Below are 15805 nucleotides of genomic sequence, written 5' to 3'. Positions count from 1 at the left end.
TTTGAATATCAACACAAAAATTGCCCATTAATACAACAGATAATTGAAATAAAATCTTCAGGTCACCAATAACTTTTTGAAGGATGCTAAAAAAACAACAGATATTTGAAACCAATTTGAAGTGGTTTGAAGAATGATAGGCTAGTTATTTTGTTTAATGTATGAAGTTCTAATGAAAATCTTTGGTGAAAGTCTATACAAAAGTGCTAAATTTCAGCTGTTAATGAGAGGATTTTATTGACGTGTTATGCATTACACAGGTAATGACTGTGAAAACTGCTTTAAATTCATTGGATTGTGGTAGCTGTGTTTTGTGGTAGCCTAATGCATCACTGTGAAATTTCTAGGTGCTTAGATGTGTTCGTGAGAAGTTACAAGCAGTTTTCAAAGTAAAGATTATAGGAAATCCAGCAAGGCAGAATTCATGTGCTGAATGACAAATGTGCAACCAGGATTCCAAATCTGGTGCTTCCCAGAAGGCAGTGCAAATATGTCATTAATTGGACATTTAATGCCATTCATTGTTTCAGGCATAGGCGGTACCTGCAGTATGATTAGCTCATGGTGGTTGTATTGCTAAATCAATAAAAAATTGTCATGAATAATTTGCATAACAGCATGGGTTTGGTTGGAACAAATTTTTAGCCATTCCTTCCAGTGGTTCAAAAGGCTTTAGCGCAATCTGTAAAACGTAATGGTCAGAGAGATGAATAAGCTTCAATGGCTTGTGGTGCCCATATTTCTCATGCAGTATATCAGTGAAATCTGAAGATGTGTTTGGATGACATGTTTGTAAACTCTGTTCTGATAAAAAAAAAAAAAAAAAAAAAAAAAAAAAAAAACAGTCAAGACCTCATCTGCATGTGACACATAATCAGAAATTGACTGACTCATTATGGCCGTTTTCATTAATCCACAATCTATATATGAGCAATTTAGAGAGGTGCATCTTCAAAAAATTAGTGACAGGTAAATGTCACTGAATCAAATATGCTACAAGGAGGCCATAAAAAATGGCAGAAAAAAAAAAATGCTTTTAACCACCAGAAGAAAGATAGTAGGATGCCTAATTTGTTCTTGGCCCACTAAGACTTGTCATTGCTAATCCTTGCTTAATCTTTGCAACTGACTGCACCTCACTGCTGGTCATATGCAGATATCTTTAAGCTTGCACATGGGGCTAACACAATCCCCTAAACTGTGTAGACTTTAGCCTGCTGCTTTACGCCCCTGGATTTGCGGCTCAGACATGCTGTGGAAGAACAGTGGTGTTCGGGAGAAGTGAAAAATGTTACTGGATCAGACAAGCATGACAACAGTCATCAAATCCCACAGATGGGCTGGATTTGAGTTTCTGCTCCGGCAGCTGTCAAAGTCCTGTGTGATCGCATGACCTACTTCATGTGTAGGAACATTGGATTCTTTTGAAATTCTTTCATGGCGTGCCCAGCAGAAAATAAATCCAGATTTCTGAGCTGATGCTAGTTAATGCTGATGATATTATCCTTACCAATTACATGTGAATTGAAACTCAAAGAAATGAGATGAAAAATTGCTTTGTGGGCGAGAATGTCTTATGCTGCTTCCCCCGGTGTTCTGCCTTTTAACTCAATTATCCGTCAATATGCGGCATTTTCCCGCGATAAACATCTTAGCGAGTGGGTTCCGCAGTGAGATCGCAACGATGATTGACAGGCGTAGAGCCATGGCGAGGCCTCGGGGCGGCTAATTCTGTGACAGGACACAGTGATTCAGCCCCCGTACGGCATAGAGCTTGACCTTACAGCTAAACCTTCCACCTCCTCCGTTCGGGCTCATGAATATTCAGCGCGCTGGGCTGTGCTGATGGTGGGGAGGCGGGGGAGGGATTTGAGGACAGAGAGGAAAAGAAGGATGAAGAGAGCGGTGGTGATTCTGACAGTCGCCGTAGCGCTTTATTAATTTATTACCCAGGGCCGCTGCGTTTTGATTGAAACCATAGCTGCTGCTTCTTCAGATTCTTATCAGCGATTGCGGAATATACATTGAACGATCGGACATCGCAGAAACCATAAACAAACAACAACTGCTATTGTGTCTTTAAAAAGGGGATGCGATCGCCGCTGTCTCACCGTGTTGAGATGTCCGGATGAAAGCATAATCGAGATCTGCATCGCCTAGGAGGGGCTCTCCGCCGCTACTCAGCAGGAAACGCATCGATCGCCGGTAATTTCTCCAGATCCATTGTTTTCATCATCCCATCCTTCACCTAATGACAGGACTGGTCCACCTTTCCTCCACATCCCGTCTCGCTCTCTCCCTGTTATCCCCCTCGCGTTCTCTCCATCGCTATGGCAATGGTGGTGCGGCACTTGTTTACAGTTTTCTATATATAGCAAACAGTTCGATTTGATGATAAATAATGGTACAAAAGGTGGTATCCTTTCTGGACAAAATTAGGAAACATTGTCAATTAGGTTATTTAAGTTATTTGTCTTTAGATTGAAATATAGTATTGTTATTATTATTATCGTGATTGCATTGGCGGTGGTGAAGGTGCGCGTGTATTCTACAAATGATATGGCCTATTGTTGAACGTATTTTATGTGCAGCAATCGAGGGAGGTCAGACAAGGCTGGCAATAATCAAAAAGAAATATAGCCTGAGGGAAACGTGCTTATTTAGCATTTGTGGAACGGAATGAGCACTTGCTTAAGCACTACCGCCGCCAAGGCGTTGTTTATGCATGCACCGATTAGTAACAAAACGTGATTTTATGAAATCTCTTAATTCTGAACTGGTATGACATTTTGTCCACGAAGATGGGATGAAAGATCGTTCTCTGTTCCGTTGTTTTCCCTCCCCCTAAAATGGGGGCATCTTTTCCATTTCATCCTGTGACCTCTGTTGTGTTTCTCTCATCGGTCCTTTTGGATGCAATGTGGTGCAACTAGGACGGGAAAAGACGGTTTTCAGAGACACCAAATAAACATATTGCGAAAGTCCCCAAAAAGATAACTATTTATTTCAGATGATTATTATCCGCTTTCCGCGGCGGTCTTAACGAGATGTTAGTATTGCTTGAATGACGCTGATGCGTTAACCAGTGATTGCTGGCTGCATGCAATAGGTATATAAAAAAACAATGTATCCAGCTGACTGCGTTGGTGAAAGTACCAATAATTCAAATAGATGACACCCATACTACTTGATAAGATAATTTCAAGTCTCTGCAAGGAATTAATATCCAATATCGACATGTATTTTGCAGTATGTAAACGTTACCTCTTTTCAATGTAAAGGTTTATTCCTTAATTCTCAACAGCAAGAAAGCAAATCTTACGTTTGGTGGTTCCCTACATGTTGCTTTTGAAATTCCAAGATTGTGTGTGGGGAAAAATGTAGAAGTAATTGAAATTCTGTTCGGAAAACACCGTGACGCGTAAAGGCGGCCGGTGTCGGGCCGGCTCTGACGCGCTAGGGGACGCGGGAGATTGTTATGAAACACGATGTTCCCGAGCTCTCGTTAGGGTGACAGAGGTGTCAAATCAATTCGGCCCAAGAATCATTTATGCCTTTAGAAAGGGAGATGGGGTGAGTGAGAGGGCCGTTGGAAAATAAAATCGTCTGAAAACGTCGCTTTAAATGGATATCTCCCTGTCCTTCCCTCCTGTCTGGAGAGATGAGCTTTCAGTGCAATGCCTTTGAAGCATGTCTTCCGAAGAGTGGGATTCTTAATTGAGTGTGATAGGTTTTTTGGCTTTTGGCCACTGTTAAATCACATATAGGCCTAACTATTTCTTCCTTACTTATGTTAGTGAGTAGCACACAAGGACGGTAGATTGGCTTTACTGGCAGTGATGTGCAGTACCCCTTTTGCAAATAAACCAAAAATATTGTAGATCACATCACTCAGTCATAATTTAAAAAGGAAGGAATTTCTGAATGGGTTGATTTGATGAATGCATAATAGTTAATGGATGGTAATGATTTCACACAGTGAGACACGTGCAGGCTAGTCCTGGATCTTATCTGTATTCCACGTTGCATAACTACTGTGCCGTCATTAGCTCAATCTGCATGGCATGCCCAAGGTGCAAGCTGCACAGAGTCTCCATCTTATTAAGCCCTGTGAGATTCCACAGTATTTATTTATATAAGAAATTGGTCATAATTAAAATCAAAACCCTCCAGATTGATGTTTTTATAGGCTAAAGGTAGACAAGATAGGCAACTATTCAAGTCAGTAAGGCAATGGGTATGTCACTCTTAATGAGTACTGTACAGAGAGAAAAAGGATGGTAGATTAGATTCTTATGTTTAACTTCAAGGGTACAAGGGTGTGAAATATTGAGCTGCTAATATCACAAGGCAGGAAATGGCCTTCACCTCTATCTGTGATTAATGACTAATCTATTATTTCTACTCATATCATCTATTCTAATCAGTAATTTCAAAAGCAGATTCTCGATACTATTCAAAATTCTACAATGACCAATAAAGAAGGTCTTAGGCTCTTATCATGATACTACGAAATCCAATTGTGGTTTCACATTGTAGTTTGTTCCCCCTGATATTATAAGGTGATTTATATCCATGTTCAATGCCGGACTGAGGAAGTTGCACCCAGGGTGAATTGTGGGTAATGGTGTTTTGTGCCCTGCTCTTTGTGCCAGGGTTCTGTGTGGGTGTCTCTGTGAGGGCCAGGCAGAATGGAGGCCCCGCTGGTGAGTCTGGATGAGGACTTCGAGGACCTGCGCTCCTGCAGGGTGGAGGAGCTGGACCCGCCCCCGCCCCTGCCGCTGCTACGGCCCTGCGGAAATGCCCCGCCGCCCCACGAGGACTTCTCCGAGCTGGACAACTTCTCAGAGATGATGAGCTTCAAGTCCATGGAGGACCTGGTCAACGAGTTCGACGAGAAGCTCAACGTGTGTTTCCACAACTACAACACCAAGACAGAGGGCCTGGCGCCCGTGCGCAACCACACGCACAGCGAGGAAGATGAGGAGCGTCTCCAGGATGAAGAGTGAGTGTCCTGTCCTCCGTCTGCTCACCTGAGGGGCAGCAGTGCGGTACTGCTTTTAAATAACACTTAGGAGTTGAGGATCTGCAAACATCAACAGATCAAGCCTGTAGATGCAGTTTATGTCACTTAAGTATGGAATTGGTTTTATTGACTGGTATTTTGAAAAAGTACAAATTCCTCAGACCACTCAGAGATACTGCTGGTTTAGAAATGAATCATGTCCTGTATCAGTTGAATTTGTGCATTCATGGTAACTGAAATGACCAAGCTGTCAATCATTTGAGAGATTCCACCCCATTGACCTGTCTGTTTGTGAATGATGAGTTATTGAATATGATTTTGTGCCCTTCACTCCTTTCATTCTTCTGTGTATGCCTCCACAGTTGAAAGGGCCTCCCATTCCCACTCCCTTTCTTGACAACTCTGAAGCTGTAATCACTCTTAGTGAAATGAATCACTATCCAAAAATAGTCTTATTTGATAAAAATAGCTCAGCCATTGTTCTTCAGATAGTAATTTTACAGATCGTTGTTCACGCAGACAGGCTGCAACAGAAGTTTCAATGGCACATCCAGCTTTCCGTCATTATTCAAATTCATGGAGCATCCACAGATAATTCTGCGATATTGATGTATCTCATTAAATCTATGCTAATATCTTGAAATCTGTGTGTTTTTACAAAATGGCCTAGAAAAAAAAAAATTCTAAAGTGAGTGCAAAGCTTTCACACTATTTGTTTTGGGATTTCCACTGTAGTTTAACTGAGCATTTAAAAATGATTGTTGATTATGGAATAAGATTTATTGTCTCATTTCTCTGTGATTACAAAGTTGGTGTTGGACTCTTCAATTAAGTGGGTCTGAGCATTGAGACAGACACAGGGGGGAAGAAATGGAACTCATTTCAGCTACATGGGGGTGGGGGCCGCAGAGGTGTTAAAAATGCATCCTTTGTTAGAACCTTTGTTAGAACACAGTGATCCATATTCACACAGCACTGTATGTCGCGGTCAAAAAAAACAAACAAAAAAGCCAATACAAAACATCAGAAGGCTTGAGCTGGACCACAGGAGTGAGTGTGTAAATTTGTGGGAGAGTCAGATCTATTTTTAGTCCCCGTGGTTAGAGAGCTGTGAAATGCAAAGTGCCCTCCTGCCAGGCTGTGTGTGTGTGTGTGTGTGTGAGAGAGAGACAGGGGCTGTTCGAGCAGAGAGTGGTGCCAGTAAGTGCCTGTTGTCCTGAGGTTGAGGAGGTATGTGCCAGCAACAGAGGCTGGCTGTGAGGACAGGCTACCCATGAACAGGCTCCTGTTTCCCGCCGTGCCAGGCACCGCCACCCGCTGGCTGGGGCAGCGTGCCAGCCGAGGGGGACAAAGGGATGGCTCTCTCCCTGTCCCCTGCACGTTCATTTCAGCTCACTCCATACTCAAGAGCTGACCCCCCGCAAAGTGCCAGTAACTGTTTTTCTTCCTGCCAGACCACAGAGAGCTTATACCCATGTCTTAGAACGATGGGGCGCAGGCTGTCGCCTTGAGGGAAATTTAATGGAGGATGCAGCTCCGGCTCTGGGTCTAACTCATTATTTTCATTTAACGAAAGTTTTTGTGTAGTGAGTGAGAGTCTCCAAAGCGCATCCAGAAAGAGGTCTTTGGAGGAATATTTCAGATTAAATTTATGGTCCACTGGACTGGCTGCAGTTCCTTTACCTGTCATTTATTTTTGTTGGCATGTCAGCTGACTCACCCTTTTGGTGAATGTTGGTCAGGTTTCCAGTTATTGTAAGACATGTAGAAAGTGCACTGTTTGCCACAAATAGGTTTTCTGCACTTGTACAGGGTTGCTTATGGGCAATATCTCCAGCCATTTAGTCATTTACATTGTATGTTTTTTTCCTGAGCAATGGAAATGAAGATTTCCCATTATACTTCCTTGGAATTATATTTCATTTTTCTACCAAGTTAAAAACATAAGTAAAAGCACAAAACAATACAAATATAATATGTACAAGTATATCAATTTTAATGCAGTGGGGTGGCCTACAATAAGACTTCTCTCTGTACAATATTGAGCATAATAAGATGTGGGAAAAAATATTAAAGGGAACTACAGTAGTATATGTAATGCATTACATAACAATGTGATTTAATAACCCTGACTTTCAAAAGCAATTTAATGCTACAGATCACTCACTCTACCTACAAATAGGGTTGTGTAAGACAGTCTGAACTGAAGGAGATGGGGCTTTATTGGATTTGTGGTGTGGGTGGATTCTGTTCTTAATTTTTTGAGAGGCAGGTTGGCAGTTATAAAAAAAGTTTGTGTGTAGTTTTTTTTTTTGTTTAGTTCTGTAACACATAAAACATTTAAAAATCAAAACAAATTAAAAATGAAAATTAGTAAGTAAAAATATTTTTTATTATTCATGTTCTGTGTATTCAGTAATGGCAAACATGTGAAATGATCATTTTCTGTACCTCTCCTCAATCATGTCTCATGTTTATTAATATGTGAGACTTATGATACCAATGGAAGTGAACTGCTGAGGATTATTTGTTAGTGGGCTTGATTTGTTTGTTGTGAAATGCTGATTCCATGCATGGCCATTTATGAGAAGCAAAGTATCATGACCCTGCCCTGATTTCATTTACTGATTTTTTCCCCCCCATTTGATTCTAGCACATCCATAGCTTATATATTTTATTAGGCTGTGCAGTCCAAAACCTACCTAACGTGGCACATAAACTGCCAGGAATCCATCAGTAGCCTCATGGACCATCCAAAGGATCCACCCCGAAGTAATGTGTGTAGAAGAATTCAGGTGGAGAAGCACAGCACCACAATCACAGCTATCATGAATGGGTTGCCACAGATTTCTGAGGTGTGTTAACACCCTCTGAGTCTCCGAGTGTCATTGATCTCCCTTTCCAGAGAGCGGTTGGGTGATGCATAATCCCTCGTCCTCATGTCAGTGGCCTGTCTTTCTATTCCAGGACGTGATCTGGGAGATGTGTTACTGCTGATTGTGTTTATTGGTGTCAGTGGTGGTTTTCTCTGCTTCACTGTGTGGTTTAGGAGGCATGTTATCACTGTTTCTTGGTGTCAGTGGTCGGTCTCTCCATTTAAGGGTGTGGTTTGGGAGATGTGTTATCACTGTTTCTGGGTGTCAGTGGTCTGTCTCTCTATTTCAGGGTGTGGGATGCTCTGACCGATAACTACATGCCCTCCTCTGGCTCTGGCTGGGATGATGATGATGATGATGATGACTCGGACACACTCCACGGCAGTTTCTCCGACCAGGAGGTACTGCATCTGAAAGCTCAGTATCTCAGCCCTTTACAATTCATAACAGCACGTTCCCATTCTTGCATTAAAAATGGATTACATTATTAATAGCTCTTATTACTGAGTGAATATGTAATCACTGCACATGTAATGGTGTGAAAAATTATAGCACAGTTATATTCTCAAAGGAACATTACGTTTTTCATACCCCGTGGCGGGTCTACAGAAGAACTGAAAGTCAGATCAATACACGTCAGCGTTACTCATGCGGTTTTGTCCGTTAGGTTGAAAGCACCATTGTTTCATTACATTCATTCATTCATTACAACATGTTCTCCTATTCATTGTAAGCATGCACGACGCAAGTAATGGTGTCAACAATTCCACCTCAGTATGGCCAATTGCACATTTGAAATACTCAAGTGGGTGTTCTACACAACAATTGAAACAGCACTGAAATAGCAGTGCATGTGGTGTCAGCCTGTAGGTAATGATAACTGATGTTATAATTTGAAAGGGCCACAGGTACGAGTAGAGACGGCGGGATTGGCGGAGCTTTGAAGTAACTGCCTCTGTGGCCTGGGGCTTTTGACTAACTCCCTGTCAGCTGTACTCAGTGTACTCAGTGCAGGCAGCACAAACCCAACCCCGAGTCTTCCTGCCCCATCACCCCGCGTTTGTGGTGACAGCGTGCCCTTCTCCCTGTCCTCCCTGTGGCAGTCACTGCGTCACAGGCAGGGTGACCGGGGCCTGTGGTGTGTGGACATCTCTCTGGGTTAGAGGGCTCGTGGTTGGTTTATGCACTGTCATAAACTCTTTGTGCTTGGTCTTCTGAATTTCAAATACTTTTAAGCAGGGTTTTTTTTTTTTTTTTTTAAAAGAAGTGTTGGGTTGGAACTGTGTGTGTGTGTGTGTGTGTGTGTGTGCGCGCGCATGTGTGTCCATCCCCAGAAAAGAAAAAAAGACTTGCTATATTTGCTAAATTATTTGCAGCAGCCTTTGTGATTTCACTAGCTGAGGAAAAAAAACTGGGGGATTTACTAACCAATTAAAATGGTTCTCACTTGGCGATGATGTCACCATGTGCCCATGGCTCCTTAATCCTTAATGTGATTTTTCACATGCAGATGCATTGTGGGGCTGTACACTCTGGGAGGGGATTTTGTAAATGAGGTCCATTAAGTATTCTTTTGAATGTACCAAAGCCTTTGTTCAGCAGTAGCCTTGTTAACGCTTGCTTAAATATGTTAGAGTTTAAACTTAGCGCTGCAAAGAAGCTCAGTGAAATACTGTAGCAATTCACTTTGGTTTTGTACTCCCCACTAACTGTGACAACACAGTGATTGTTTGGATTGATTGTATAAACCTGCTTCGGCCTAACAGCACGGTTAGACTTGCATCCCCTAGTGGATTCAGCCATCAGTGTCACTCATCAGAAGTCAGGCAGAGAAATCAGCAACTGTCTTGATAGACTATTATTTTCAAGGAAATCACTGGCCTTCAACAGGACAAAAATGACCTGAAAACAAGCATCACCACAAATAGTCACGCACTCTGTAAAGTTACCTGGGTCTGAGTGTCTGATGTCATTGTGGCTGGGTTGAACCTGTATTGCAAGCTAACAAGCCATAAACACCTTTAATTTGTTGGAAGTAATGTAGCAAAGTCGCAGATTATGAGAACTATTATTTTCTCATTATTTTGCCATGATTCAGCAGTTAATGGCAAGGAGAGAGAACACATTATCTGTGTTTTCAGCCAGCTGAATAATAGAAATTCCAGTTTTCAGCCACGTAACTCATTTTAGGGAGGGGGAGGTCGAGGCAGGAGGGGAGGATAAATGAGACCATTAAAGGGCTGTGAAGTCCGGAGACTTTAGGCCGTTCCCAAAGCTCAGCGGATTGCTGCAGTTATGATAATGAATAATTGGAGTTATTAGGGAAGGGGGAGATGACACGGAAAGCTTGCGTGCTGGGATCACATTTCCCATCCAGATGCAGCGTCAGCCGCAGCGTTTTGGCCTGCGCTTATCGGCCTCTCCTTCTGTCTGCGTCAGGCTGGCCCAATGTGCCACAGGACCGGGAGGGATTTCAGAGCACGGATTTAACCCAGTTTTATTTTCAGTGACATTGTTCCAAGTACACGACATGGAGGGAAATGTAGGGCAAGGATTTCAGCTAAGCGGGCAGAACTGAAAGAGATAGCAAAAAAAAGTTGGCAGCAGTGTGGTGCAGCGGTAAGGAGCACAGGACTGCAGTGTGGTAAAAAATGCAATACTGGACACCAAGTAAGCACAGTTGTTCATTCTTTTTGTTTCCAGATCCATGAAAAAGAGGAGGATGAGATGAACGAGAAGAATGAGCATGCAAACTTTGCCAATGAGGAACCACTCATCACAGCCGATCAGGTGATTAGAACCACACCAGCTCTCCTCGACCAATCCAGACACAGGAAACTGCACTGTGTGACATCACTGGTGTCACCATGGTTACAACAGAATGGAGTGTGCTATGTTGTCTTTAGGTGTGCTGTGCAGTACAGCGTGAATGGGGAATTAAAAATCGTGATGAAAACATGATTTAGTTTCATAAATCTATAGTACACATGCATTCCTCTATGAACAGGTTTTTATGTAAATAGTTGAAAGTTTTTCCATGCAAGTTTTGGTGAAGAGATCAAAAAATAAAATATACAAGCTCAAAAAAAAAAAAAAAAAATCATATTTTGATTTATTAAACCAGAATGCGTGTGGATGATTTTCAGCTTACTGAATTTATATAGTTTGCTGTGAGCAGTAGAGTGTCCCTAGTCTTAGCTCTGGATTAAACAGAATGCAGACACACAGACAATGAACACCGGTAAAATCAATTTTTCATAAAGCTAGAAAATCCTTTTGATTGGTTGATAAGAGTCAGTGATTGACAACCCTTGGAAGCCCCACCCATCAGTCTGTTCATTACATGATTAACGGAAGGTGGTGTTTTTTTTATGCCTGGCAGGTAATCGAGGAGATTGTGGAGATGATGGAAAACTCCCCAGACCCGGGTGAAACCGAAGAGGAAGAGGAAGAGGAGAGTGTGGGCTCCACCCCCCAGACAAACCCCTCCCTCCTAGAGGAGATCAGACTGCTGTCTCAGGCCTCCAACAATAACTGCTCCTATGAAGGTACAGCTAGCCCCAACTGCTGGAACAGGCTACAGTCTACTGAATGGGATCTGTTTCTCTCTATTCTTTTAGTAGCAGCTGCTGTAGTGGAGAAGGGAATGCTCTGCTATTGCTCACCTCCCTCAATAAAATCATGTGAAATATAGCTAAAGCTAAAAGTAAAGAGCGATAGCTAAAAAAAAAAAAAAAAAAAACACTGATGCTAGTATGCTTTTGAATTGCTTTGACTAAAGGAAGCCAATTCATTCCTATAAGTAATAAAAAGCTTCATGCCATAACCTATTGTACTGTATAATGCAAGGAGCTGAAACAGACTAGCAGATTGCCTGACCATATGCATGCAACTCTTTCTGCCTATGTTTGCGTGTGTATACATGCATGTATGCGTATGTGTCTGTGTGCACGTGTGCATGCGTGTGCGTGCGTGCGTGCGTGCGTGTGCATTTGCCCCCACAGGTCTCAGCCTGATGCCCAGGTCGGTGCTGGTGGAGCTGTTGTCCCGGGTGCAGACGGCCATCGAGGAGTTCTCAGAGGAACTGGTGACGCAGCTGGCCACGCGGGAGGAGCTGGAGTTTGAGAAGGAGGTGAAGAACACCTTCATCACCGCCCTGATGGAGGTGCAGAACCGGCAGAAGGAGCAGAGGGACCTGAGCAGGAGGAGACGCCGGGACAAGGGCGGGGCTCCGCAGGGGACGGCCCGCACCGAGAAGGCCAGCTCTATGCCTGTGAAGGTCAGCGCTGACTGTGTGTGAGTGTGTGAGTGTGTGTGTGTGTGTGAGAGAGAGAGAGAGAAGGTGATAATGTGCTTTAGTGGTGAAGGGAACTGGGTCAGAGACAGCAGCATCAAGGTCCAAAACTTTACAGGGTTTTCAGGGGTACTCGGGGTTATTCAGGTTCTCCAATGTTTTCCAGGGTTTTGCATATTTTTCTGGGTTAGTTTTTTTCCAGGTTTTTTCAGGGTTACCCAGGGTTTTTCAGGGTTGCTCTGGGTTTTCCAGTTACTCGGGGTTTTTCAGTTTCTGTGGGCCTGCTTGTAACCCCCCTTTGCTTCCTCCTTTTCTTTGCAGCGTTTCAGCATGGAAGGCCTCTCCAACATTCTGCAGGCAGGAATCAGACAGACATTCTGGAACTCAGGAACAGACAAACAGGTAAAGACCTCACTGCATGCATGTGTGTGGGCATGAGGGAGGTCTCCACCACAGAGCACCTTCAGCTGCAAGTTCAATCTTAGACACAGGGTCAATAGCTCTCTAGGGCATTCCGCGGCCTCTCTGTGCATTGAGACCATTTTGGATTTTCAGGTTTGCTGCGTTTTCAGGTCCAGTTGATTTGACAGGGTTGCTAAGAATATAATGGTAGGTATTGTAATTATAAGTCACTCTGGCTAAGAGTGTCTGCTAAATGATGATAATGTAATGTAATATAATGCATTGCATACACAGGTAAATAAATTACATACGTCCTGCACACCTATGTCTGGATGTTGAGAGTGTGTCTGCTCTTGCAAAGAATGACATGAATAAATTAGACCTTTTAATCACCCAGTGTGGAGAGGCACGCCAGGTGTGCTTCTTCAGTACATATACAAACACATTTGAATGCTGTTGTTTCTCTGTTAGTTAAATGGTTCTTCGTTAATGAGTGATGTCTCCTGTCCAGTATTTAAACACCGTGATCCCGTATGAGGAGAAGGGGACGCCTCCCACTGTGGAAGACCTTCAGATGCTGACAAGAAGTACGTTTATGGCTCACTCACAGACATTTCCCTTCAATCACAGAGACACTTTCTAACCTTTCACTTCTTCTTTGATAGTTAAATCAAAATTCTTATTTTTAGCATTAAAAGAAAATATTTAGCATAAATAGTAAGAAAATACCTAATTAGTCCAAACTCCCCATTTTTCAATTTCCTAATAGATTAATTGATCAATCAGAGGCATTCTACATTTAGACTGTTTCTTTGCATCTTTTCCCTTTAGTTCTTTATGCAATGAAGGAAGACAGTGAGAAGGTTCCTACCTTACTAACTGACTACATCTTGAAAGGTAATATTCCACCTTTTCATCTCTCTGAAAATCGTGACAGAAGTTGCGATGACAAAGTTGCAATGTCAGTGACCATGGTGATGATGGTGATGATGAAGACGACAGTGATAATAGTGATGATGATAGTGATGATGATGGTGATAATGGAGACAAAGGTGATGATGACAATGGTGATGATGTTCTGTGTTCTTCCAGTGCTGTGTCCTACCTGAGGCAGTGTTTGGGTGGTGGAGAGCCGAGGCGAACCCGTCCATCCTGCCTGTTCTCCACGTCCAGTCTTGGCTGCATGAGTTGCCCATCCATAACTAATGATGTGTCACTGTATCTAACCATCCTTCCTCACACAGCGAGACCCTGAACAAAACTGTCCTCCCCATCTGACTTTGGCATGCCTGTCACCCCAGAGTCACCCGGGCATGACATACTCACAGTGTTAAGCTGTTTGGACATTTATGCAGTTATCAGGCCTTCAGATAGTCCTCTGAAAGCCTACTTTTTTGCTGGTATTATTGTTATTATTATTGTCGTCATTATCATATTTGAAGCTGCACTTATACAGTGCCTTTATGAACAAGTAACAACCCAGTAACTGGCTTGTAACAATTGGTTATGTAATAATTTAATACTACTACTATTAATGTAGCTTCTGTAATTTTTGTTACACTGACAGATGTCGCTTATATCTGCATTAACTGACATCTTAAAGTTCTGGTAGCACTTAATTTCTGTTTGTTATTTTTCTGTTTTTCGTATCAAGTCAAACGTTCTTGGGTTTTAACGTAATATTGCTACCATGTTTATACCACATTCTTTTCCCTTTACACTGTTGTGATAAAGTGGAACCTTCTTTGTTGTTGTTAGTAAATAATGCATTGTTTTATTGAAAAATGTTAATACTACCAACATTACTTTGAGTGCTCAAATTTCAGTCTAAATGATCAAATGTAAATGCTGAATTTATGCATGATAAATTGTTACCAGCCAGTTCCTGGGTTTTTCAGTGGTTACTAAGGTACTGTGGAAAAAAGTGCTACCATCACTGATTTATTAGTTAAATTATATATTTTTTCACTTGTTTCTCTTTGTATGCTACCTGTGTTAACATGCAGCATACAATGTATCTTTGCAGAATGCATACATGTTCTGAACTAAACGTCGCTGTACAGTAGCTTGAAAAGTCCCATACTACACCTGTAGTTAACATACCAGTAATGTTGCAAAGATGAACTTCCACTGTCATTTGACATGCCTACCGCAAACCATATAATTCACCACTGCGTGTTTGCGTAAATACCCTAGATGTGATGATGTCAGGAACTTGAGACTCGATGTAGTACAGTCACACTTAGCAGGATAATGAAATTTCAAAGCAAATGTTTGTCATTTTGGTATTGCTGCACATCCCAACGATTTAGCACGTTGTGGCTCTGTCAATAGCCCATTCTCTTCATGGAAAGTGTCTCTGTAGAGCAGCATGAACAACAGGCGGTGAAAGAGGTGCTCAACAGCGGCTGCGCCGTCTTCAGTCAGATGGCATACTGTCTCACACCGGTTTGCTTTAGAGTTTGCAAGTGGTTATGGGAAAGATATAGTGATTTGGCATTAAAATGTCACCAGACAAAGGTTACAGTTAGTCACAGATGCTGTGGTCCCTGACCTTTCCCTCTCTCACTACACACAGTGTAGTCAGCCAGTATGTTTTCTTCTTTGGTTTGAGGTAAGCTGGATAACCATTTCAGGCTTGCTTTGCATGTGTTAATATGATCATTGGTTAACTCAGTAATAGTAAAAATTCTGGGACTATTTTTTTTTTGCGTAGAAGCACTTAAAATACTGTAGATATGAGTTCTCCGAACTCTCAGATTGACAGGTGTGCACAACCATATACATACGCCGTTTGGCTGGACGGATGCGTTGAAAGGTGGAAGCAACTGGACTGCTGTGGTCAGCCTGTAGCCTCAGCGAACATCTGGCACCTGCACACTTCTCATTGTAAAAGTCTGGAATAATAGCAATATTGTCAGTGGCATGATGTCTTTCACACATACTGTAAATAGCTTTGCATCACAACCCCATGGAGGCCTTCGACGGTGCTTATAATCCCAGATTGGAAACGTCATGGAATTCCATACCATAGACGACACAGGAAGAAAATTATTCAAATTCAAAAGCCATACTTAACAAAATGTCATTTAAAAAAAATGCAATAACAAAAAAATGTGCATTTCTCAGGTGTCCCGACTGTGTCTGGTTTTATGTAGCCTAGTGACACCTCCCCCCTCCCCACTGCTAACACAGACAAAACACAGG

General features: G+C 42.3%; 1 protein-coding gene across 1 annotated transcript; it reads left to right on the top strand.

Moving 5' to 3' along the window:
- Positions 1 to 1874: 1874 nt before the first annotated feature.
- On the top strand, positions 1875 to 14012 carry LOC118782621 (fasciculation and elongation protein zeta-1-like). The gene is made up of 10 exons (XM_036536018.1): positions 1875 to 2205; positions 4656 to 5005; positions 8192 to 8303; positions 10606 to 10692; positions 11285 to 11450; positions 11907 to 12181; positions 12518 to 12598; positions 13110 to 13185; positions 13430 to 13495; positions 13691 to 14012. Exons 2-10 carry the CDS (start codon positions 4692 to 4694, stop codon positions 13705 to 13707), a joined length of 1194 nt encoding a protein of 397 aa, XP_036391911.1. The 5' UTR covers positions 1875 to 2205; positions 4656 to 4691; the 3' UTR covers positions 13708 to 14012.
- Positions 14013 to 15805: the final 1793 nt, after the last annotated feature.

The sequence above is a fragment of the Megalops cyprinoides genome, chromosome 9, assembly GCF_013368585.1.
Source record: "Megalops cyprinoides isolate fMegCyp1 chromosome 9, fMegCyp1.pri, whole genome shotgun sequence".
In the NCBI taxonomy this organism is placed as follows: Eukaryota; Metazoa; Chordata; class Actinopteri; order Elopiformes; family Megalopidae; genus Megalops; species Megalops cyprinoides.
The sequence above is the reverse complement of the archived record's forward strand: the minus strand, read 5'-3'. Positions and strand labels throughout refer to the sequence as shown.

Bases quoted from the DNA above. Each gene is read 5' to 3' on its own strand.
- LOC118782621 (XM_036536018.1), top strand. From the start codon at position 4,692: ATGGAGGCCCCGCTGGTGAGTCTGGATGAGGACTTCGAGGACCTGCGC. The intron at 10,693-11,284 runs GTGATTAGAACC...TATGCCTGGCAG, and splicing joins CACTCATCACAGCCGATCAG to GTAATCGAGGAGATTGTGGA. The intron at 12,599-13,109 runs GTAAAGACCTCA...TCTCCTGTCCAG, and splicing joins ACTCAGGAACAGACAAACAG to TATTTAAACACCGTGATCCC.